General features: G+C 36.6%; 4 protein-coding genes across 14 annotated transcripts; 1 reads left to right on the top strand and 3 right to left on the bottom strand.

Annotated features, from left to right (window-relative positions):
- Positions 1 to 182: 182 nt before the first annotated feature.
- Positions 183 to 7,900, bottom strand: LOC110644348 (sulfite exporter TauE/SafE family protein 3). Of its 3 annotated transcripts, XM_058148988.1 has the most exons (11): positions 7,387 to 7,900; positions 2,322 to 2,522; positions 2,184 to 2,248; positions 2,054 to 2,081; positions 1,876 to 1,967; positions 1,720 to 1,806; positions 1,578 to 1,628; positions 1,247 to 1,464; positions 1,070 to 1,167; positions 840 to 980; positions 183 to 745 (listed from the first exon to the last, which is right to left on the bottom strand). In XM_058148988.1, exons 1-11 carry the CDS (start codon positions 7,898 to 7,900, stop codon positions 660 to 662), a joined length of 1,581 nt encoding a protein of 526 aa, XP_058004971.1. In that variant the 3' UTR covers positions 183 to 659. The 3 variants fall into 3 exon arrangements, with proteins under 3 accessions (XP_058004971.1, XP_058004970.1, XP_058004969.1); XM_058148987.1 differs by lacking the exons at positions 183 to 745; positions 840 to 980 and having other exon boundaries at positions 1,076 to 1,464; positions 1,596 to 1,628; XM_058148986.1 differs by lacking the exons at positions 183 to 745; positions 840 to 980 and having other exon boundaries at positions 1,076 to 1,464; positions 1,876 to 1,964.
- On the bottom strand, positions 7,176 to 11,399 carry LOC110653128 (ras-related protein Rab7). 2 transcript variants are annotated; one of them, XM_058148989.1, is made up of 7 exons: positions 11,098 to 11,399; positions 10,856 to 10,882; positions 10,652 to 10,751; positions 9,565 to 9,711; positions 9,413 to 9,493; positions 9,090 to 9,235; positions 7,176 to 8,717 (listed from the first exon to the last, which is right to left on the bottom strand). In XM_058148989.1, exons 1-7 carry the CDS (start codon positions 11,148 to 11,150, stop codon positions 8,594 to 8,596), a joined length of 678 nt encoding a protein of 225 aa, XP_058004972.1. In that variant the 5' UTR covers positions 11,151 to 11,399; the 3' UTR covers positions 7,176 to 8,593. The 2 variants fall into 2 exon arrangements, with proteins under 2 accessions (XP_058004972.1, XP_058004973.1); XM_058148990.1 differs by having other exon boundaries at positions 7,176 to 8,760; positions 11,098 to 11,391.
- A 494-nt stretch (positions 11,400 to 11,893) lies between these two features.
- Positions 11,894 to 15,706, top strand: LOC110644339 (uncharacterized). Of its 7 annotated transcripts, none has more exons than XR_002492801.2 (3): positions 11,894 to 13,053; positions 14,175 to 14,297; positions 15,360 to 15,706. XR_002492801.2 is itself a non-coding variant. In XM_021797050.2 (2 exons), exon 1 carries the CDS (start codon positions 12,054 to 12,056, stop codon positions 13,050 to 13,052), a length of 999 nt encoding a protein of 332 aa, XP_021652742.2. In that variant the 5' UTR covers positions 11,894 to 12,053; the 3' UTR covers position 13,053; positions 15,381 to 15,706. The 7 variants fall into 7 exon arrangements, 3 of the variants coding, with proteins under 3 accessions (XP_021652742.2, XP_021652740.2, XP_021652739.2); XR_009149554.1 differs by adding an exon at positions 13,673 to 13,948 and having other exon boundaries at positions 14,175 to 15,706; XR_009149555.1 differs by having other exon boundaries at positions 11,894 to 13,948; positions 15,381 to 15,706.
- An 893-nt stretch (positions 15,707 to 16,599) lies between these two features.
- On the bottom strand, positions 16,600 to 22,249 carry LOC110644338 (proline-rich receptor-like protein kinase PERK15). Of its 2 annotated transcripts, XM_021797045.2 has the most exons (9): positions 21,520 to 22,249; positions 20,649 to 20,715; positions 20,176 to 20,564; positions 19,631 to 19,717; positions 19,451 to 19,521; positions 18,940 to 19,016; positions 18,705 to 18,852; positions 18,050 to 18,211; positions 16,600 to 17,232 (listed from the first exon to the last, which is right to left on the bottom strand). In XM_021797045.2, exons 1-9 carry the CDS (start codon positions 21,893 to 21,895, stop codon positions 16,927 to 16,929), a joined length of 1,683 nt encoding a protein of 560 aa, XP_021652737.2. In that variant the 5' UTR covers positions 21,896 to 22,249; the 3' UTR covers positions 16,600 to 16,926. The 2 variants fall into 2 exon arrangements, with proteins under 2 accessions (XP_021652737.2, XP_021652736.2); XM_021797044.2 differs by having other exon boundaries at positions 20,176 to 20,715.
- Between the last annotated feature and the right edge of the window lie 1,680 nt (positions 22,250 to 23,929).

Here is a 23,929-nt window from a genome sequence, read left to right as displayed (position 1 = left end):
GACTTACTATGAGCCTCGGGGGCTTTAGACTGACTCAGATTCTAGTGCCGGTCCGACCATAGGTTGGGTCGTGACATTCCACTTTTGCTCAATCCAGGCTTGCTACTTCTTAATAGAAAGAGTGGCATTAAACATACAACGGTTCTCGCTGCAAAAGTTTCAGCAAGAAACACAAACATGAGTTATTTTTTAGCAATAATAAAAGCTAATCAATCTATTTGGAAATAACAAGAGCATTTCTTAAACAATTAGACATTAAGATCTTAGCTTCCACCTTCCATCCGCAATATTGTTTCAGTCAAGAACAGGGACATGAACCAGTCAACTAGTACTAGTACCTCATCAAAAAACCCAACAGATTGATGGTTGTTTGCAGCTTTACAGTCTCTTGATACAAAATACCAAATGGAGAGAATTACATTGGAAAAGGTTGATAGAGGAAGCTAGATTGGAATCAAGCTTAATTATGTCAACTGAGCTTATGGTTTAAGGTGACAAGTCATGGAAAGCTTATATTTAAAGATATCTAGAGCACAGCCAATAACTAATCCTACAGGGAATTCAACAGCTGATAGTGATACCACCAAAAAGAAGATACTAAAGCAATGGAAGGAGAGGCAATGTAGAGGATTTTTGGATAAAGACAATAGAGCTAGATACTAAGCTCCATATGAACAAATGTTTTCAAATCCCATGTACTCCTTCCTTTCAATCTTTTCGATCATGCGTGCTATGCCAACCCCACCTGTTTGTGGTCAAAAGGAAAGTTTTCAATAATGAGAATTATAACGTCAGATTTTTATAAGAATCTGCAACTTTTTGAAGGGATTGATGCATACCTAGTAATAGAGCACTCACAAAGATCGTGGACGCCAGAATGAAGATTATTATAGATGCTCTCCCTAATATACTAATCAACTTTCTTACCACATGTTGCCCTATAAAGGCGGCAACAATAGACACCGCAAAGAAGTAGAGAGCTGTTTAAAATTGGAAAATTATTAGCAAGTTTTGGAAAGGAAAATATATTTCTTAATAATTTGAATCATGATTGCACCATGTAAGTTACCGTAAGGAACTGGGAAACGCTTTAGAAGGTAATATTCTATGACAGACATCGAGGCAGAGAAAGTCATAGCAAATGTGGCTGTGGCACTTGACACCCACATCAAGGTGCTTAATGTCAGTACAGGCATGAACTCAGTTTCACTCTGGCATGTTGATACAACAGATGGCAATTGCACCTGGGGGGATTCCCATCCCCAGAAAGAGAGGACCCAAAATGAATCCTCCACCAAGTCCAAGCATCCCACCAACTATTCCAGCCAACACACCAATGGCACAATAGAGAACAAGTCGGTGAACTCGCCAGTTTGTGCTTGCTTCTCCCATGGATGCAATCTTTCTCTGCCCTTTGTACAGGCTAACTGCCTCATATGCAGTTACCCCAACAGCTACAGGGATCTGAGAGACAACACCAAAGCATATAGAACTGTTCTGACAGAAGACACTAAGATTTCAAAGAAACTTAGGAATAATGCAAGTCATTTATTCTTTGACTATCATACTGAATATACCAGCAGAATGTTTAATACCCAATATGTTACAGAACAGGTTGTCGAGTAATTCTGGGTCCAAGATTTATAAGTTCCCCATCAGTCTAGCCCATGAATACACAAGACTATGAATAGAATGAAAATAGCACTAAGTCAATGAAACCTTGCCAATCTGCAAACCAAGAATTATCAGCCACACAGCAATAAGAAGTCCAAGTTCCTTCCAGTAAAAGTTCTCAACAATAGAGACCTGAGACATTTACAGAAATTAGTCATGAAAAACCATTAAAAATGAAGGGCAGCCTCTAAATATTCTCACTTTATCTTTTTTTGGTTGATTGGGTTCCTCTTGAACAGCAGTGATGGGGCCTCCAGGGGGAGGATTGTCCTCCGCTCCTTCAGTTGCGTCTTCTGATTAATAAGCAAATTAAACTTGCAAGAGAAAAGGGGGAAAAAGTAGTTCAATACATACACAATAAAATTTCATAAAAACTCACCAACAAATTCCAAGTGTCTAGTAGCCTCCTAAAAATTCAGAAAAACAAGTGAATTGAGTAACAAGAGGAAGTGAGTTGCATTAGAATGTAAATAATTTAAGCTTGAAGAGTTGAAGAAAATTCAAGGGACCTTTTTCAATTTGGTTTCTTTTTTCCATGTTTCAACACCCTTGAAGAATGCCATGGATGATGTGACTGCAGGTTACCCAGAATGATCAATAATGTTGGCAAGAAGATTAACAGGGTGAAAATTCTAATAATATCATACCTAAAAAGAGAATAATTAGCAAAATTGTGATTGTCCAGTCAGCAAAAATCACATTGAGAGCAACTCCCAAGCTAATTCCCAGAACCAACATTGGTTGAAATAGAAGTGCTAGGTCATAGTCGATGATAGGTAGCTCAAGCGTAGGATGCCTTAACTTCAAATTGTAGTAAACTGTTGCAGCTGCTGCACCTGTGACCATACCTGACAAAGCATACAGATCAACAACAGCTTGAGGAAATATTAACGAAACAGGAATGTACTAGTGGAATCCAGTTGTGATTTTGAATCAACTTAGAGATGAATAAATATCCTGAAAACATGATGAATTTTCAAATCAAACCAAAGGGTGCACACAACACTTATTTTTTGCTTTTGAGCTTATAGTTCTTAGTGCTAGTAAATGTAGAATTGAGTGATGAAAGTTAGCATGAAAAGATCCAAATTTCTCGTACACTTCGATAGAGCTGTTGATGATTTGGCATCAAACCCAATTATCAGGGTAAGCATAGGAACAAAAATGCCACCCCCACCAACACCTCCCACACTCCCACATGCTGCGCCAAAGAATCCAATTATGCTACCAAGCACAATTTTCCAGCCAAATCTCATTTCCTGCAAAGCCAATAATCAAATACAATTGCCAAAATTCAGAATTTAAAGAGAGAGTTAAAAGCAGATAAGCAAAGAAACTAATCAAATAGAGACTATTTCCATGGCCCCTGCTGATAGTAGGTTTAGAATCTGCCGTGTCCTAAACCTTAAAAACCATATTATTGTCTTCTACCCAGTAAACAAAACATGGCAGAGTACTCAATAGAGAATCGCATAAGATTTGACAAACTTGCACAAAAATAAAAGATAACGAAATACTGAATTTACCGGCCAAACATGTTTATAACCCGCTTGACCCTTTTGGTAAAAGAAATTCAAAGCTCAACCTCTTGGGTCTTATAACTTGGACTTTCTTGTTTCAGTCTTGTCTCTGCTAAAACATATATTGAAGCTACAAGAAAACTACTCAAAATTGGTCCCAGCAATATCAAACGCCACCTCTTTGACCTCATCCCAGACATCAGATTGGTTAGTTCCTCCCTTCTCTCTCTCTGATAGTATCAAACTTTGATATAAATATTCAAACCCAAAACTAAAACCCAAGTATTAACACACAGATCTTGCAAATTTTTCAAGTAGACTGAAAGCAGAAGCTACTCTCACCAACTCAATAAGTTGAAACATAAGTGACAACCCAGGAATAATTTGACTCCCATCAAAATCAGAAACAACCACTTATTTTTGTGATCACAATATCACATCCTTGGCTAAAGTTGATAAACTCCAGTTGCACATGCAACCAGTTCTCTCTCTCTCTCTTTTTGTGTGTTTTCTTTCTTTTCTAACTAGTCTTTCTTCTAACATGTGTCTGATATCCAATAAAATGGAAAAAAATGAAAGTGACATGAAAAGAGACATTCATAGAAATAGTTTCCTTGAAGCTTTAGAGCATCATTTCATCACTTCATGCACTGTTTTTTTCCCTTAGCATGTAAAAAAATAACTTCCAAAGATCATCAAGAAAAGAAGAACAGCAATATCATTTCATGCACAGTTCCTGATGTAATGGAACTAGTAAGAGATGGTAATTCAATGACATAGACAACAATTGCTGCCATCAAAGATGCATTTCGCACACCAAATGCACAGGAGTGAAATCTATTATTCTAGATGTGATGTGAGAGTTAGGACTAGCAAATGCCTCCTATAACAATACACGTGGCAGTTTTGGCCACTTTTTCGCATAGTTTTGAGAACTTATCCAAGTATATTTCAGAATAGCTATTGACCATACTCATGACACGTCGCATATCCAAAACTTGAAAAAAAAAATTGTTTTCAGTTTTCATATATCCAAAAAGACATACCTTATTTTTGTTGATCACATGTTTAGATCAAGAATCTGAACAAATTAAGTAGTTTTGCTTAGCTCATTTCTCCAAAGTACGAAGGCCTTTTCCCACTTTGTTTTCACACTCATGAATATTCTACACCTAAGACTCCTCATGATAGTACTGGGTTAAACAGAATAGTATCTGAAACAAATTTTGAAAGTAATTCAAATTTACATTTACAAATCCATTCAGACTCGATCAGACTCATATAATTGGCTGATTATATTTGGTATTTCAATTCTAAATCCGTAAGTCCAATTCCATACGTTGTGTATGTATGTGAATGTGTACATGTGTGAGTGTTTTCTGTACATCCAAACAGAAACCTTAATGATTTTCACTGGTGATAGAACTATTAAAAGCACTGTACACCGGTGGGGAATACTTTTCAATAGACTCACAGAAAATTCAAATAGAGCTTGAAGTTTAAGGGTACAGTGCATTCTGCACAGTATTGTGGATGCAATACAGGTAAGATAAATGGTCAAAATCCAGGTAGAATTTCTTTAAAATACTAAAAGGAGTCCAGTACTCAAATGAAATAAAATCAATTCATGCTAGTGAGTATACAGTTAATCCTAGTTATGGTAACTCAGGAACCAATACATCCATCCAATTCTTATGATGCTACAAACACAGGGGATGCATTCCAGGCATGAAATATAAGAAAATCATTTTTTTAGGGAAAAGAATTATTTTCTAGAAATTCACGTATCATGTTGAACCAAGAAAAAAGTGGCAAACTAATAGCTAGTAAAAATTGTTTTGGACCCATCTCCAGCACTTAAAAAGTAATTTTATGCAATATCGTAGAAACCTTTAGGTCAATTGACAATTCAAATTTGATTTTGGTTGCTAAATTAAACAGATCATGCATCTAAACAACCTATAGATTCCATACGGCCTAGCCCTACAGAAGAGGACATTTAGAAGGCTTTCATAATTCACAAAATGACAAATAAGAATCAAGATCTCGTGGGAAAATTCTAGCCATCCTTAAGCAGAAGCTTCTTAAGCAAGGTTATATCGTCAGATTGCAACATCAAGTACCACTAGAGATACAGACACCAAAATCTGTGTGCTTATTCAACTTTTCACACCGTGTCCCCATTTCATAATCATTACAAAGCATTCTTCTTGAAGGTTTGATTCCCATTAGATGAACCGGTTACATGGTACACCTCAGCAACAGCATCCACTAATTACTGATATTAAACCACACACTGTCCATTAAACTTGAAATATATCATCATCTTATCTACAAACTTTACCTCAAGCCTCCAAGATGAGGCTTATCTGGTAGACACATAATCTTCCCTGCTCTTGCCAGTAACCAATAAAAAACATAAAAGAAAAGTCTGTCCACCAATATGCATCAATCATGCATGTCAATGATGAAGGGACCAAATAATATACATTTAACAGCCTTCTTCAACCCTTAAAAGCAGGCACAGTCCACTTATTTGAAATCATCCCAGATATCGAAGGAACTCCACGGCTAAAGTCCACACCACATAGTGAGCTCACTCTGCAATGTATATCTTAACAAAACATCACGTCCAAGAGCATGTATATGATCTCCAATCTAGCTTTTCAGAATTTCCTCTGTCAATAACAATGCCATTAATTTAAAGAATTCAATAGTATAAAGAAACCAGACTTCTACAGCTGTCTACACTAAACCTAATTCATTTTGTACCTGATGCTAAACACTGATTCCTGCTCATCAAGAAGAGCCTTATGTACGCTCAGAATCTTGAATAAAAGGCAAACTAAGTAAATTAATTTGTTTTCTCAATGAGAAAATTTTAGGAAATGTCTCCAGCAACCCTTATTGCTTTGCTCTTGAGATGTGAAGACTTTTCCTTTCATACACATATTCAAGCAACAAATTCAAATTTTTCTCAAGAGATTAAACTGTCAATATCCACTAAATTATTTTGGAGTAGGTCAAATTAAGTAAACTAAACCAGAACCTCCTGATAGTGTGAAGAACAAACAAGGAAACTTGCACAGTCGTTATCACAAAAGGTGCTCATGCAAAAGCCAACACCATAAACATCAAACTCATCTCTCTATCCTCAATCTTCATTACCTTCCTACCCAACAACAATCTCTCCAAAGTTCCTCCAGCATGTCCATATTCCATTCAGCTAAAACTCCCCACTTTATCCTGATTACCAAAGCTTCAAAAGGGCGACAAGATGGAAAAAGTGAAAAACTAATCACAGACGCAAAACTACAATAACTGTTGCTTCCATCTAAATTTACTCATTGCTCTAGTTTCACCCCAACAATAAAGCCAAGAGAATAATCCGTATTTTTTATGTACCCAATCCCAATGTAACCACTTTTCTTATTGCTTCCAAATCCCAACATATACAAAAATGTCTACTTGTCTACCTACCACTTGAAACCTTCAAATTTCCAAATACTAAAACAGAGGTTCTAAAATACCTAGCAAACACCTAAAGTAAGCTTAGAAAGGTTAAACACTTAAATATTTACAGTGCAGGTTAGCCAAAGAAAGGAATTTGTCACCAGCAGCAAATTATGCAAAACCAGGTTACAAACTCTAATACTATCATGAGACCACGAAGATACTAAGCTAAATTCATGTTCTCACTTCCAAGATCAAGTTGAAAATTAATAATAATAATAATAATAATAATAATAATTCAGGATAAATACCCTGATATCATACAAGTGCTCATTAAGCACTGAAAAAATAGTAATACCATAGGAACACGGTCACACACCGACAAAAATGTCTCATATTCTTACTGCCATTTATTCCAAACCCCAAATAATTCAAGAATATTAGCTAAGTCATTAGTTAGTCATAAAGGTGACAAATTGGACAACAATAATAGAACATTCAAATATAATCATATTCAAAGCAAGAACAAGTTCAAAAGCTGAAAATTTCATTCAACATTGGATTATAAAGAAAAGGTACAAGAAGACATTTTCTTCAAGAAAACTAGAACATAGCTCATATATAAACAAGATACTAAAATGAACACTAGACACTTGTTAGAAATAAAGGCAGAACTCAACACTAGAAGGGGTTCCATTTTTTTTTCACATAACACCTTCAGTCAATATTGGCCTCTCACCTTCTTTCTCCTCCCGTTCCTCATCACCATCACCATCAGCATCACCGCCATTTTCTTCCTTCTTGTCCCCAATCTTCAATCCCTTCAACCCATCATCCACGCACCCCTTTTCTCTATCTTTGTCCTCCACATCACCACCACCCGCCACTACCTTATCCCCGCCTTCCCACACCACGCCACCACCCTTCTCTGCCACGCAATGTCCCGGCACATCCATCCCTGTGTCTACTCCCACGAAAGTGTCCGGCATGGCAGCGCTCGGCGACCCACCGACGACCTCATCAGACAAGTCTTTGGCCTCTGGCCAGCGGTCCTGAACACAATCGTCTTCTTCTTCGTCGGAGAAGGAAGAGGTGGTGCCTGACTTAATGGCAGAGGCGGCTTTGAAGAAAGCTTCTTTAATGGACTCAAGAGGAAGGGTGCAATCCTCGAGGCCCGCATCTTCGAGGCGAGGCGGGAGGATCTTGAGGAGTAATCCGGTGGATTCTTGATCCTTTGGGGCCTCCATGTCCATGAATGAAATGAAACAAGAACAGTAGTGTTAAGCCAAGGACAATACTTGGTTCTTTACTTCTGCTAACAGCTGAGTTGCTGGCAAAGGGCAGTTAACGAGCTAGCAAGGAGATATTATTAGGTAGATCCTGCCAAAGCCTTTTTGACAGCGATTGACCTGGCCTAACCCTGAATCAGAATTAGGACCTAGTTCAGGCCTTCTCCCCTTGGACTCCAATTCAAAAGCTTATTTTCTTTTTTATTTATATTAAGTTTATATTTAAGTCTTTTTATTTTTTTATTAAAAATTAAATAAATAATATCTAAAAATTTATTATAGTATAATAATATTTAAAATCGAACCAAAAACCAGAACCAATATCATCTTGAGATCATTTCAAACTGGAATCGGCTGAATCAACGATTGAAGCCCAAAACTAGCCTTCGAAAGTATGCTATAATGTTCCAGTTAATAAACGGTTAATAATTACGCTGATATTGCCAACGTTGATTCTGAATTTTTATTAATAAAAAAATGAAACTAACAATTTGGGAGTAAATGTAACCAGTATAACAATGTTAATGTAACCAGATGAATTATAATTGAATACAAATCTAAATTTTTCAGAAGGAAACAAAATGATTAAAAATGGAAATGTGCTCCCACAGTTACATATGATACATAATGAAATTTCGTATGCCCTCTTCGTAATCATTAGACTTCAGTTATAATCGCTGCATATTGAATGGAAACATATGAATGAAAGTTGCATTTCCGATTGAAAGAACGGACCGAGTCTTGGAAATTCCTTCTAACATTCACATCCTGTGTATCTTTGCTGTCGCCCTCCACCCGCAACATCGATCGTGTCAGGAATGTATCTTTCATTACCGACAAATAGAAGCTCAAAACAATCAGTACCCCATGATATATATAGAGCTTGGCTAAGTTAATGAAAGTTGCAATCCAAATCCTTATATTTTTTCCAAAAGATAAACCAATTCAATGACCTCAGAAATGTCTCAAGATCAGCCATAGTAGGAGTGCTATAAGGCTTTTTATAGCACTTAAAAAAATGCATGAGCAAAGAACAAAAATCAATCGATTGTTGCTTTAACAACAAATGGGAAAACATGCCTTTTCACTAAGTGGGGAGAAGAGGGAAAAAAAAAAAAAAAATCTTAATTGCAGTTAATTATTTTAGACTTACATTTCTTCTTCAGGTTCATTCTTTAGTGCATTTTTGGCTATGCACTGGAAAGCAGCATCCACATTGAATCCTTCTTTTGCAGAAGTCTCGAAGTAAGGTATGTTTCCCTTAGAAGCACACCATGCCTTCGCTTTCTTCTCTGAAATCTAAAATCAACAGGAGGAACAATATCTATCTATATACAATTTAGCTATCAAATGTGTATACATCTTCACAACACCAATATAAGGTTTTAACATCATTTAAATCCTGTGAGAAGTTAATATTCAAAGGAAGTTTCTCAAGTTCCTTTTTTGGGATGTTGTGGAAGAAAAATAGCTTACCATCCGACTATTGCCACCATCGACATCTATCTTGTTCCCCAACACAACAAATGGGAAGTTTTCAGGGTCAGAAGGACTAGCCTGCAGAGTAACACCTCAGAATTTAACTTTCTGTCGTTGTATAAATCGCAAAGTAATATGACAACAAGAACCTGAATCAGAAACTCTTCTCTCCAATTATTAAGATTATCAAATGACTTCATGACATTCACATCATACACAAGAACACAGCAATCAGCACCACGATAGAAAGCCACTCCAAGGCTTTGAAACCTTTCTTGGCCAGCAGTATCCCATATCTGTATGCATAAACAACAAGGCTCAGAACAAAACCACTTAGTTTGCAATTACTGGGCATTCCACCCAAGTATGAAAATGAGTTGCAGTACAGATATGCTCAACAAAAATTTTATAATGTTGCAATTTTGTGGTATGCGGATAACTTGTTAACATTACTCCATTGTGAATAATGAAGAAATTATCTAGTCTTCAACCTTGCACTTCAATTTTTACAGCTATCTTTGTTGGTTCAACCTAAATACAGTAAAGCAATAATAATAATCAGTCTGTTTGCAGTACTTCTGACTTCTCTGTTGTCCTCTTCATCTTAAAATGGTATCTTAATTTGCTACATTATATAGTCACTTTTAGAACCATGCAACTAACAGCTTGGACCAACTTCCAAAATAATTTCATTTCAGCAATTGCATCAAACTGGACAATTTGGTCCGTTCTTCAAGGCATAACCAAGAGTCCAATATAGCCAACTGACAATTGTATTGTTCTTGAATTATTTTATGCTTCAAGATATTTTACTTGATACCCAACATATAATTCTAGGTGAAATATGAATTAACCACAAAGTTTATATCATTCACGTAAGGCATAATTGTCCATACAAAATGCCCCGCAAATTTCTGTTCTTTGGTACCATCTAAGCCAATTATCCTCCGGAAAGAATAGAAACTCTGCTAACAAGGGGTAATCTTTGGCTACATAAAATATATCCTCCTTTGCATCTATTTAAACTGACAGAAAATTTCGAGTAATTTCACTTCACTAACATATTTCAATAATAATTCCATGAACAAATATCATAATAAATTAAAAATCAAAGCTTTTAGCTATGATGTTTATAAGTTTCTCTTTTCAAATTTCAGTGAATATAGATAAGAAGTTTAGAAAATAATAATAACAAAATGAAAATTAAAAAAAAAAAAGATGTGTGCTTGCTACGACCTGCAATGTGAACAACCTCTCGTCAAACTGAACTTCTTTTGTCAAAAAATCAGCTCCAATCGTCGCCTTGTACTGATTACTAAACTTTCGATTCACATACCTGTACCAAATTTCAATAATTAAAATCAAACACCAAATGAACAAATTAAATAACCAAAAAAAAAAAAAACTGAAAGTCAAGATCTGGGTTTTGAAGAACATTACTGATTCATCAACGAGGTCTTCCCAACCCTGCCAGAATCCAGATTAATCATAAAAAAATTAAACAGAAAATCATATTAGCCAAAAAGTAACAAAAGTAAAACATGAACCTTATTACATAGAAAACCAAACACTTTTATACGCCATAATTACAGCCGTCTTCGTTCTCAACCATAATCAAATCGATTCAAAACAATGAGGTTCAAAATGGAATCAAAATTGAGAGAGGGAGAAGCGATAAGTACCCGCTATCACCGAGAATTATGACCTTTAAGAGCATGCGCCTACGGGAAGCCATTAGATCAAAATTCAAGAAAATTGGGTCTGGGTTTAACGAAACAGTTTACTTTTTCCTCCCTTAATTCACAAAAATTGAGCTTGAGAATTGAGACTGAAAGCGTGCCTCCCAGAGAAGAAAATTTTTTGTTAGTATAGTATTCCTTTGATTCTGTTAATAGAAGAAGGTTCTTGGCCACCTCAGCACACAAGGATGGAATTACCATCTGGTCCATACTCTTTGCCATTATTTATTAATTAATCCTTATATTTTTAAGGCCAATTGGAGTTTAAAATATTTATATATCTAAGAATTTTATTGGTAAAATAAATTTTTATAGACTTAATTATTTCTGATCGAAAAAATAATAAGAGATATTTTAATTATTTTTATGAGAATTAATAATAATTTTAATAAAAATTAAATTAATGAATTGATTTATATATAAAATAAAAATTAAAAATTAAATTATTTAATTTAGAAAATACAAAATGTAACTTATAGATTTCCCAAGGACTCCAAATTATAATAATTTTTTTTTATTTTATATATTTTACATGTGTGTGGAATTTTTTTTTTTAGGGAATAAAGATAAATTTTATTACATTGAGAAATCATAAACTTAAAAAATTTTATAATTTGGGCTTTCCTTTCTATACTGAGTTGGGCCATTCCCAGTGACAAATCCATCCCCAAATCGAAAATCGGGTCGGATAGTAACCACGGGCAGTCGTCGCCTACCTACAGACAAAACAAAAGTCAAAAGCAAATGCAACCAAATCAAACCTGGCCAAAAGAACTCTGAACACACCGATTCTGACCTTTCAAAGCGATGACTAACCATTGAATTCATTTCTCAAAGTGAAGTTCTTTCTGAAATTAATCTCACAGGAAGACATACGACACAAAAAAAATTCTTCAAGAATGGGGCTTTTATCTCTTATTATGGCGGGTGCTGGTTTCTTCCTGATTGGTGCATGGGAATCTCTCACCTCCTTTGCAGATTTGAGCCTAGACTCAAACCCAAATTCAATTTCGTCTTCTGGGATTGATCGAATATCAAAATCTACGACCCAAAAGAACACAGACCCGAAATATCAATCTTCTTCGTTTATTTACATAGCCATCACTGTCTTCTCTTTTCTATTCATTATTGATTCTCTAATCTCACTTTTCAATGCCGCCAATTCACAAGATGGAATTGGCTCCGCCCTTCAGTTGCAAGTTCTTGCTGTTGCCGCACTCTTTTCCCTGTACTCAATTTTAGGTCTGGTATCGAATTTTTCAACTTCTGTTCGTTTCCCTTCGCCGCTTCTTGATTTGATCCTTCTGTTCGCGTTTGTGGAAGAGTTCTTGTTGTATTATCTGCAAAGGAAGGACACAAGTGGGATTGAGAACAGGTATTTTGATCTATTGCTCGTTCCAATCACGATTTGTGTGGTTTCTACGATTCTGGAGTTAAAGTCTTCCTCGAAATCGAATAATTATGCAAGAATGGTCCGTGGGGTTGGGTTGATTTTGCAAGGCATGTGGTTTGTGCAAATGGGTATTTCTTTTTACAGTAATATGATCGTTCATGGTTGCTCTTTGCATGAAAAGAGCAGAGGGGATTACACTATAAAATGTAAAGGGCACTCCGAGTATCATAGGGCCAGAGGGATCGCTACACTTCAGTTCAATTGCCATCTTGCTTTGCTTGTGGTTTTGGTGACGAGTGTGTACTCCATTATGGCTAGAAAGAATGGGGATGATAGAAATTTTATGCAGTACAAGCCTCTTAGGACAGAGATGCAGCAGATGGAGAACAACGGACACTTCACTTTGGATTCTGATGAGGATGAGATTAGAGAAGGGGAGAATGTGGCTAAGGAGAGGTTAGCTATAGTGGAAATGGGTGTTAACGGTTATAGTTCTCATGAGTGAGGTAATTCTAGAGGTTTTTTTTTTTTTTATTTTTTTATTTTATGCAGTGTATTCTTTTATTAGTGCAGACGACGCTTTTTCTTATTGTATAAAATGAATTGTAATAGTCTCTTTACTGGTTTTGGGGTCTGAATTTCGTTTCTTGTTTTATGAGGTGACTTTGCGTTTCTTCATTTCTTTTAGTGGAATTTAGTTATGGGCACCCTTTTATCATTTCTTGTGATGGATGTTTAAGTTCAAAATTGATATTGAACACTTTTTAATTGATTTGGGTGTTTCAAAATTGTTATACTTTCCCCATTAATGCGCCAAATCTGAGGATTTAAAATGTTGATGGCATGTGTCCTTTATACAAGATTGCCAGATTCCTTGCTTAGTCTATCTAATTAAGATTTAAATCATATAAATTATGTGAAAAATGAAACTAAGTAATGATGAAATCCTGAGCATTTGTGGGGAAAATATATTGTATTTGGAATGCAAAGTCAAACTAATATATGCCAAACTTCATTTCACAAAAATTTCTTGGTTATTGTTTAATCATTAGGATAGGTTATATTTAAACTAGTTCAGGAAATGCTTAAGATCTTTGTAATACTGATTCTGGCAATTTTGGAAAGAACCGGCAACAAGAGCTTGCAAGGTGAGACATTTTATTTGGGCATGAGGATTCTCTCCTGAGGGAATTGACTTGAGACAGTTTTTGAGTTATTGGAAGCATGACTTTTGGAGGGCATGGTGTGGGAAAGGGGCTTCTCAATATGACTATCTTGCTTTGTGGAAAATATGAATTGTGGGGCAATTAACAGAACCACAGCCATATTGGGATGCACTTACCTTGCATATTAATCTTCTTCTGAAGAGTTGCCTATTGCAGAAGTGTGCAACACATCCGGGTAAACTCTCTCTCTCTCTCTCTCTCTCTCTCTCTCTCTCTCTCTCTCTCTCTCTATATATATATATATATGTGTGTGTGTGTGTGTGTGTGTGTGTGTGTGTGTGTGTGTGTGTGTGTGTGTGTACGTATAAATAAACCAATACATATTCTGAAGTTAGCAAGATTGGGAGCTCAACTTTTCCTGGTTGTTATGTCTAACACGATGGCTTTCTTGTACTTTTCAGGTAAGCATGCACAGGCTACCAGAGGGTTTTAGTAAAGCAACTCCTTTACATAAATAGTGAAGGATCAACTTACTGGCCCTAATCAAAACTACAATCACCTTCTTTGCTCTCTGCCTTTGACTGGTAATTTTAATATGTTTTGGAGACATGAAGTAGCATATACAATCAATTTGGACCATGTTATTACTATGTTCATCGTCTAGTTATGAGTTCTGTATGTGGATAATTCTCTATCCACATGTCCAAACCCGGGAGGAAAAACTTGTGCAGAACATGAGATTAATATATTCTTTGGCAAGACAATAAGCACAATGTTTCAATGTCACTGGTTGTTGTATCACCAACTCAATCAAGACAGACCATTTTGTATATGGTTAAACTGTGCAAATACGCTTTGAAGATTTGGGTGTGTAGGCCCAAAATTATAGGCTACTTGGTGGAGTATTTAACCCTGCCTTATCTTTGGTGTAAACATGCTTGCATTTCTCCTGTGTGGTTGACTAATTAAGGGTGCAAACTACCAGTTATTAGCTGATCTCATCAGTACAAGAGTCGGACGCTAAGAGCTAGAAGTTGGATTGAGTACATTTGAGCTTAAGATAGGAGGCTTAAGCATTTTTGAAAACAAAGTTTTAACAACCTTATTTAGCTTTGACTGGCTTAGCTCAAGCTTTAATTAGATCAGCTCAACTCTTTTTCCCCATTGTGATAGAAACAGTTTATTTATGAGTGGGTTCACATTAAAAGATGACTATGTTTAAACATCTGTTCTTGACAATGATAAATATTCCTGAAGGGGACATCAGATGATTTGTCCTGGCCATTTGTTTAGTCTCTTATGTTTGAGTTTAGGCAACAGTTTGGAGGTTACAACAGTATTCTTCTTTCCTGCCTAGATTAAAAAGTTGGCTACTCTTCTGATCAATAACTTGTTAGGCTTAGGCTACACAGTCTCAGCAGCCATATAAGAGAGTCTCTATCATCTTTGTTCTGTAATTGTCATATATACCAGATGATGCTTTGTGGTTTCTATGGAGTTGCAAAAGTTTTGCTAGTAGGTAGTATGTTGTGACTCGTGATAGTTTCTTATCTGCTTTTGAATTGTGCGTCGTCACCTCTTATTCTTTCTTCTCATACTTGTTCATGTCTTGATATGCACATTTCTGAAATGAATATAACCTTCAGCGAGATCATTTACGAGTGTAGGAAGAAACTGCAGTGTAAACAGCAAGTGTTCTGCAGCAACCAAAGATCAGAGGAACACTGACATTATACGTGTTGATACCAGCTGGGTCAGCTGGGTTAGTGATTCTGCAGTGGCCAATAGCCTCTACCTTCATATTGGGAGTTCATGCATCCTCACCAGCTGCGACTCTGAAGTTTAAGCAGCTTGGCTCCTTATTCAACGGTTGAATATACCTATTCCGAAAATGCTAGTTCTCTGCATACTTGTTTTCTATCATTTTTGTTAATAACTGGAATGCAAAAATGTTGCATTGCATAAGAATCCAATATGATTAGCTCTTCCCATCTGTGTAAATTCTCCATGTGGCGTATCATTCTTTTCTAATTATTGTAGAATTATATCGTTGGAGTAATGCATACTGGGCATCCAAACCCTGAGCCGAAGTTGATCAGGAGAAATTAAAGTATATGCAAACTCAGAAAGCCCAATTAAGGATTCTGAAATGTATGTCCTTGTCCCTAATCCTCATCTCACGTCTTTCGCTTTCAGTACACTTATTTATGGCCTCGCATATGGGTAAGAGTGTCAGTCTGGGATTTTATGTATCAACCCAAAATATGACAAATTGGTTCTCACGTTACTCGAATTGAAACCGACTTAAACTTTCCAAATCAACCAAATTGAAATCCTCGACTAATAGAGAAAGTGGAATTGCGTCCGCTTGCACGCGTTGTCTGCTTGCACAAACAGAAACCAAATTGAAAACACTACGAAATCCTATTTTGGGTTTGGCGTGCTGCAGATAGAGTCCGATTTGCTCGTCACTTGATAATTTTTTTACTACTTTAATACTCCTAGCCAGCTAGCCTATCAAAGCAGATCAGCAAAGAGAGATCATGGGCATTATCCGAAGTATAAACATTTTTTTTTTCAATTCAAAGCACAAGCAATCGAAATGGGTGGCTCATTTCTCTGCTCTAGCAAACATCAACTGATCAATTAGAGGAAAATGAGATATATATATATATATATATATATATATATATATATATATATATATATATATATAATTTAGGAATGAAAATTTACCAACTTCAATTGAACTTGGCCTCAGAGGTACTTACCTGTAAGCTCCTTTTTCCCGATAATATTGGACCGTGGCCGAAATTTGCCGTGGTGACCCCTTTCTGTTGGTGATCTTGTTTTTCCAGTCGAAACTAACGAAAGGACACAAGCGTGGAAGTTGGAAATCTGGTTCAATTTATCATGTCGATGGTATCTAATCCAACTCTATATATTCTTGGGAATACATAAACAATGAGAGGGTCAAAACAGGATAAATGTGATAAGATTGTCTCATCTAGAAAAATTGGCCTAATTAAATACAAAATAGACCCCATCTCATGCATCCCAGCTCCATTTTACTACATTCAGCACAGCCAAGTCTCTGCCAAGCTGAATTTCTGGACACTTAATCGACCAGCCACCAAATAGTGAATCCAATATTGATTACTGTGCAGATATATCTACCTGAAATTGATGAACTGAGAACAATGTAATAAACTGTCAAGAACTTTCATGGGAATTTTTGGTGGTTGTCTCCTTCCTAATTGATTCCATCTCTTGTGTACCTTGGCCTTCAGTGCTACTGCTAAATGGTTGTAGACCATACTCACTGGTGATTCCACTGTACTCACTGCTACTATGTTCTTGGCTTTCTAGTGCCATCTTCCTGAATTTCTTCAAGTCTTCCTTGTATTGGGTAGAACTATAGTCTGAACCTCCATAAGAGCCATACACCATGCTGTGCCCAGTTGTGATTCCATCACTTAAATCATCTAGAGACACATTTCCTTCCAGTGCTCGAACTATCTGAATTATGCAGAAATGGTAGAAATGGTTAGGGGTGAGTAGATTTCGGTTCAAACCGATAAATCGAACCGAACCGAGTCAATTCGGTTCAATCGGTTCGGTTTTGAAGAGAAAAAAAAATCGGTTAAACCGAACCGAACCGAATAGTAATTTATATATTCAAATCGAACCAAATCGAACCGAATCAATTTTTGAATTGATTTATTTTTATGAGAAATTTATGAATTATATTTAATTTTATATATATTAATTGTTTAATTTCATTGATTAATGGTTATTAGGTTCAAACCAAAGTCAAAATTAGATCAAATAATTTGAAAATCAAGTCTAAATTAAAAATCAATTAAAAATCAAAACCGATCGGTTTAAACCGAACCGACCCAAAATAGAGCAGTTCGGTTCGATTCGATTTTTCACCTATTTCGGTTTGGTTCGGTTTCTAAAATACATAATTCGATTTTTATAATTTAATTCGGTTCGGTTCGGTTCGAACCGAATGCTCACCCCTAGAAATGGTTATGTGCCAGCATACAGTTTTAATAATCAACTCTTATACTAGTGAAAGTGGAGTTGCAATGAGTCAATTTGATTATAAGAATGGTGATTGGGATCACGTATAGAAATGGTCCTGAAATGCTTTGACAAACAAAGCCTTTGAAGGAAAAGCAACTAATAGTTCTCATCCAGGACATAACTAGTTTTCAGATGGGAATCATACTTGAGGAAAAGACCAGAACCATTCAATCTGAACTCTAGTAATAAAGCAAAGGGACCTAATCAAGACCTAAAACAGGATATTTAACACCTATGGGATCACCTGGCTCATTCGTGGTCGAAGACGTGCTGAATGACGTATACAGGCTGCAGCAAATGAAATCATTCGAGTCATTTCATTGGAATCATAGTCCCCCTGTAATTTTGGATCAGCAAGAGCATCGTAGACGCCTTCTTCCAAAGCTTGTTTGAGCAAAGGCCTTGCCTGAATATGCATAAAAATAATTATTATTTTTCCATGGTAATCAAGCTTTGATTTTTACGACCATCATCATTATTATTCACATTCTGGACCTGATAGTTTAGCTTTAGAATGCTTCTTTATGCAACTAAACAAAAATGATTATATAAATACCAAAAGCAAGGAGAGCCCGAAAATACATAATCTATCCTGCAAATATCCTTATTGTTTGCAATTAGCTACCACCCCTTACTATTATAGACCATCATTACCAAGAGATGCCATATTTGCCTAGCATATTAGTATCAGCACATTTGCAGGTAGAATCATCAAAACACATGAATTCGACACAGCTATCGAAAATTTTATTAGTTAAAAAAGTTGATTTGTCGCCTTAACATTGTAAAATTATCCACAACCACATGCTTACTTAAGGATGCAATGGCAATGTTAGAGCATACTGAATTATACTGTACTGTTAGAGACCAGTGTTATGGAATGACTACATACTACATACCCAATCAACTATACTATCACCAAGGAAGGATTGAGTCTTATCAACTGGCCGGCGCCCTGTGATCAACTCAAGAAGCACAACACCAAAGGAAAAGACATCTGACTTCTCAGTGAGCTTACCAGAAGAGGCATACTCTGGAGCCATATAACTGCAGTTGGAGAAGTTGAAAGAGAAGAAATGGTTCAAAATTTTTCCATGATAACAGAAAATTAGTTATCAGCAAGATGTAAAATACCCGAAAGTTCCCATCACTCGAGTGGAGACATGAGTATCAGTATCCAAAGAATACTTGGCCAGTCCAAAATCAGCAACCTTAACAAAAAAGATACATATTGATTTATTGCATTGTATAATTTAATATCAAGGAGAACCAAACTGAATAAAGTTAAACAATATAGTTTGAGATAGCAACCTGAAATGAGTCTACATTTTTCACAATATTTCCAAGGATAAATGTTAAGAACTCAAATTGTGGTTTCAGAATCATGACTTCTTTTTTCAACTCAATGACTCCATCATTAAGGATGAAAAAACACATCCTCATACATTTTCATATAAAGGATATATGGGACAACACATGACTTCTTGTCAAGAAGAGACGAGATGGAGACAAATTAGATCGTCTTCAATAATATATGAGATCCAACTTCAAAGCATTTGTGGATATTGAAGAGAAACCAAAATATACTGAAAGACTGACAGATTATAAAAAATCATACAAAGAAAATTTTCTGTTTGCTTTATACCTTTGCTTCAAAGCTATCATCAAGAAGAATATTGGCTGCCTTGATATCTCGGTGTATGATCTTGGGCTGACCTGAAGATATATATACCATGAAAGGTGAGTGATGCTTAGAGATTAATAACTTAAACCCAATAACTGAGTCAGGCTTAGTCACCAGAAAAAGCATCCTAAGAATACTCACAGTCTTCATGCAGGTAAGCCAATCCTTTGGCTGAGCCTACAGCAATTTTCATTCTAGTTGACCAGTGCATAGTTGGTCTCTCCTTTCCTGTGAGGTCATCCATATTTGGTAAGACAATAATATCATATCTACAACCGCACACTGCACAGATAGCTATATATTTGCAATACAAGTTGTGGAACCTTTCATTCTCTTATACCATATGCTTTAACCTTCTTGCAATGATGACCTACGTAAGCAGACCCCTAGCTTCTCCTACTAAAGCCATTTAACCCAAGAGGTGACTCCAGCCTTTGCTACTCGCTCTCTCCTCTCCTCTCCTTCCCTCCCTCCCTTCATCCTCCTCTCTGTCTAAAGTATGGCAGGCCAAATTAATGCTTCCCTAACATATGTCTACATACTAAGTTACTAAAAATGGAGCACATTTTATAATCAGATGTTTACTCAAGCAATCATTCATTTGATGATAAACCTGTCCCCCTATTGATACCTCTGGACTCACCATGAAATAATGAGAAGGAGATGTGAAAACAAAAAGCACTCACCATGTAGATGGAATTCCAAGGTGTTGTTTGGAACAAATTCATATACAAGAATCCTCTGGGTTCCAGTAATGCAATATCCAATCAATGAAACAAGATGCCTGTGATGGACACGACTAATGATTTCAATCTCCGCCTGAAATTCACGCTCCCCCTGTCCACTTCCGGGTTTAAGCCGCTTAATTGCAACCACTTTACCATCATGGAGGACTCCCTTATGGACATAACCAAAACCACCCTGACCAACAAGGTTAGTATTGGAGAAACCATTAGTTGCCACTGCAAGTTCTTCATAAGAAAACGTACACAGTGGAAAACCAAGAATGCCAGGGGATGGTGATGGTGATGCAAATGGTTTTTCAGAGCCCAAACTACTACTTGTCGAAGGAGGTTCATGGTAAACAGGACCAAGCACTGGTGACTGGTAGGGCTTTGATGAGATTACTGGGACAGGGGCAGGGTTTGGCAATAACGCTGCATTATTGTCTGTAGGTGGAGTGTAGTTCTGTTGCCAATGCTGAAGTGGGCCGGTATTATGGTCACCTAGAAGAAAAATGGCCAAAAAAAAAAAGGAACGGATGAAAAATCAATAACAGGTAAAGATCAGTCAAACTGTTAGCATAATTACAGCAATTAGCATGATTATAGGAGATTTGTGTAGCATAATTACAGCAATTAGTATAATTATACTACACAAATCTCCTATAATCATGCTAATTGCTGTAATTATGCTAACACAAAGAAATAAAAAAAGCAGCAGCTTCATAAAATTTAAGTGATAAGATAAGCAATCAAGTAGGATCAATCATCTGAACAACTGAATTTCAAAAGGGGAAAGACAACTTGACATAAATCTTTCAATAGCAATCCAATCATGGAATTATAAAGCATGATTACAAAGGAGCTTCGAGTGTGTCATGGAGGCATTTATTATTCTACATTTCACTTCTCTCTAAGAGAGGCTCATAATCACCGACCTCTTTAGCTCAAACTCACAAAAGATCACCATGTACCCACATGAAGTACGCAGCATAAGTCACTATTAAAGCTCGTACCCAATTTCAGACCCAAAAAGCATCCGCAGAAGATCAGTAGGCGTAGCCAGTTCACAAATCTCTGGCGCTAAACCCCAATACAACAAAATAAATTGTAATAGGAAAAGTTGCAGAAACGGACAAATTCAAATGTTCAGACATATACCCGAAAAAAGCTACTATACAAAACGCTATAAACCAAAGTTGAAAGAGAATAGATTAATAAGTAACATGGAATAAATGAAATTTACACACAAAAAAAAATTAATAGGAGAGTTCATGTAGTGTATGCTTGGAAGCTAATAAGTTATACCTTTAGAACTCAGTGCCTCCTTTCTGTTCTTTCTCCGGTAACAAATGAAGAAAATGCCCAAACCAATCAGCACAATGATTGCTCCCAACGCTATTCCCACTATTAGCCCCGCCAGAGCCCCCGGAGGCAGCCCCTTAGGCTTCGGTGGCAGTGAACCTGAAGGCGTCGAGCCATTCGTAGAATCCGAGGATGGTGGAGGCTGAAAAGAAGTAGTCGAAGAGTTGGAGTTTGTCTCGGGTGGCGGAGGCGAAGCAGTCGAGTTGGTCTGAGATGGTGGCGGCGGAGACGAGGTGGAGTTCGTGGCTGGAGGTGAGGCAGAAACAACGGGAGGCGAGTTGGGAACAGCGGGAGAGGTTCCCGGAGCTGGTGACGACATCGCCGGAAAAGCTTCTGGCGAGATATTTTTACCCTGCTAATTATTCAAAGGGAGAACGTAGAACGTATGAATCAAATTTTTTTCATTTTCACTTGGGTTGGTAGTAGCAGAGGAGCTGATGGAAGAAGAATGATCGCGTGGAACCCAGTTGCATGACAGCTAAAGGCCTAACGTCGTCGGTTTACTTGGCTTACGCGGGGTGTTTCCATTTCAAGGACAGTGACGTCATTTCAATGTTCTTGCTCTCTACCTTTGGAAGCAACTGGACTGGTTAACGAAGAGAAATATCATCACTAGGTCACTTTTGTTTTTTATTTTTTTGTAAATACAATGGAGACGCTGCAGAGGTAGCCTCAATAATGATAGAGTAGGCATTACTTTGTTTATTATTGTTATTATTAAGGTAATCCATGCAACTAATTAATGTTTGAAATTTTTTATAAAGGCCAAGAAAGTCCATTCGGCTAGTGTGGACGAATTGAAAGTGGTTACAGTCGTTGAAGAAAACACATCCATTCCCACTAAGAAATAAGACTCCATTACCCTTGGCAGAAAACCATCCTTATCGTCCTTGCTTCAGCTTCAAATATTAAACCATTTCACATTATCAAATTTTTTTAGTATTTATAATCAAAATTATTTTGGAAACAAGTCCACGTCAACCTCCGAAAAGCTCCAGAACTATCCACTAAAGACAAAATAAGTCCAACTCCTGGAATTTACGACTCACGCGTAAAAGAAATGAATTAAAAAAAAAAAAGAACAAATTTAATATTATAATATTTTTTTTAAAAAAAGAAAAAATTTCATTACTTACTTAAATTAGGAGACAGAGGATTTCAATGAGTCCAGGTGGGACAATATTCAATTCTAGAAGACCAGGCTAAAAACTAAACTGCCAAATGGTGAGCAACGTTGTTTGCTGATCTTTTTACAAAAACTACATAGGATTCATAGTAAGACAAATTGCTTAAAGCTTGTACTGAACGCAAGGAATTCATTTCCCACTCAATATTACATGAAAAACGGCCCTTTAACCAACTAAGTGCTTCCCTAAATGCCATAACTTTACCTAGCTTGGGATCTGAAGGTCCTTCAGTAAAGCGACTACATGCATGAAGAAACAGACCTAAGCCATCCCGAACCACCCAAGACATCAATGGAGAAGCAAGGCATTGCAGGAATAAACATGTAAATGGCGCATATAGTGTTTTTAAGTTGATGCCGAAAAATGGCTATCAAATAAAAAGCTAAAAAAGGAAAACAACAATTCTAGAAGACTTGATTTGGTTCCAATGTCTCCTTCGTGCATGGATCTTGCTGGAAGACCATGGAATTTGAAGCTGCCATGAAACTTTTTGAGAAAATGCTGGAACATGGTTATTCACCTAATGCCTAACACTTATCAGAAGCTCATTATAGAATTACAGAAAACTGAATCTCTCATAAAATTAAGAAATGAAGAAATGCCCATATATACTTTTATAATAAGCACGTAAATCTAAGACACATACACAAATCATACAATCACACAGTATTGAAAAGAAAAGAAGAATAACACAGGATTTAACGTGGTTCAACCATAAGATCTATGTCTACGGGCAAGATAAGAAAAAAAAATTCCACTATGATAAAAAGAGTAAGATACAATCAATCAGAACTCTCAAACCTTAACCCCAGTGTGTTTTCTAAATTTCTCATAACTCTCTATCATTAACAAAATAACCACAAAACAATCTGTTTTGCCATATGCCCTCGCAAGGGCATTACTGAGCACTACAAACACCAACCAAGTCTAGGTAATATCTAAACTTGCTGACTGGGACTCTCTTGGTCATCATATCTGCTGGATTATCATGTGTAGAGACTTTCTGCATAACTACAGTCCCCTGAGATACAATATCCCAAATGAAGTGATATCTGACATCAATGTGCTTAGTTTGCTCATGGTATATCTGATTCTTTGTGAGAAGTATTACACTCTGGCTATCACAAAATATTGTTGCCTTATTCTGTATCAACCCAAGATCACCC

This window comes from Hevea brasiliensis, chromosome 6 (genome assembly GCF_030052815.1).
Source record: "Hevea brasiliensis isolate MT/VB/25A 57/8 chromosome 6, ASM3005281v1, whole genome shotgun sequence".
Lineage (NCBI taxonomy): Eukaryota > Viridiplantae > Streptophyta > Magnoliopsida > Malpighiales > Euphorbiaceae > Hevea > Hevea brasiliensis.
Note: the sequence above shows the minus strand (reverse complement) of the source record. Positions and strands in the feature narration are given on the sequence as shown.

Excerpts from the sequence above, each read along its gene's own strand:
- LOC110644338 (XM_021797044.2), bottom strand. The coding sequence starts at position 21,895 with ATGTCGTCACCAGCTCCGGGAACCTCTCCCGCTGTTCCCAACTCGCCT. Across the intron at positions 20,716-21,519 it reads GGAGGCACTGAGTTCTAAAG|GTGACCATAATACCGGCCCA; the intron begins GTATAACTTATT and ends TTTTTCTTCTAG. Across the intron at positions 19,718-20,175 it reads CTTGGAATTCCATCTACATG|GAAAGGAGAGACCAACTATG; the intron begins GTGAGTGCTTTT and ends ATGACCTCACAG.
- LOC110644348 (XM_058148988.1), bottom strand. The coding sequence starts at position 7,900 with ATGGACATGGAGGCCCCAAAGGATCAAGAATCCACCGGATTACTCCTC. Across the intron at positions 2,523-7,386 it reads GGAACGGGAGGAGAAAGAAG|GTATGGTCACAGGTGCAGCA; the intron begins GTGAGAGGCCAA and ends ATGCTTTGTCAG. Across the intron at positions 1,807-1,875 it reads ATCAACCAAAAAAAGATAAA|GTCTCTATTGTTGAGAACTT; the intron begins GTGAGAATATTT and ends TAAATGTCTCAG.
- LOC110644339 (XM_021797050.2), top strand. The coding sequence starts at position 12,054 with ATGGGGCTTTTATCTCTTATTATGGCGGGTGCTGGTTTCTTCCTGATT.
- LOC110653128 (XM_058148989.1), bottom strand. The coding sequence starts at position 11,150 with ATGGCTTCCCGTAGGCGCATGCTCTTAAAGGTCATAATTCTCGGTGAT. Across the intron at positions 10,752-10,855 it reads AAGACCTCGTTGATGAATCA|GTATGTGAATCGAAAGTTTA; the intron begins GTAATGTTCTTC and ends AATTTGGTACAG. Across the intron at positions 9,236-9,412 it reads ATGGTGGCAATAGTCGGATG|ATTTCAGAGAAGAAAGCGAA; the intron begins GTAAGCTATTTT and ends TGTTGATTTTAG.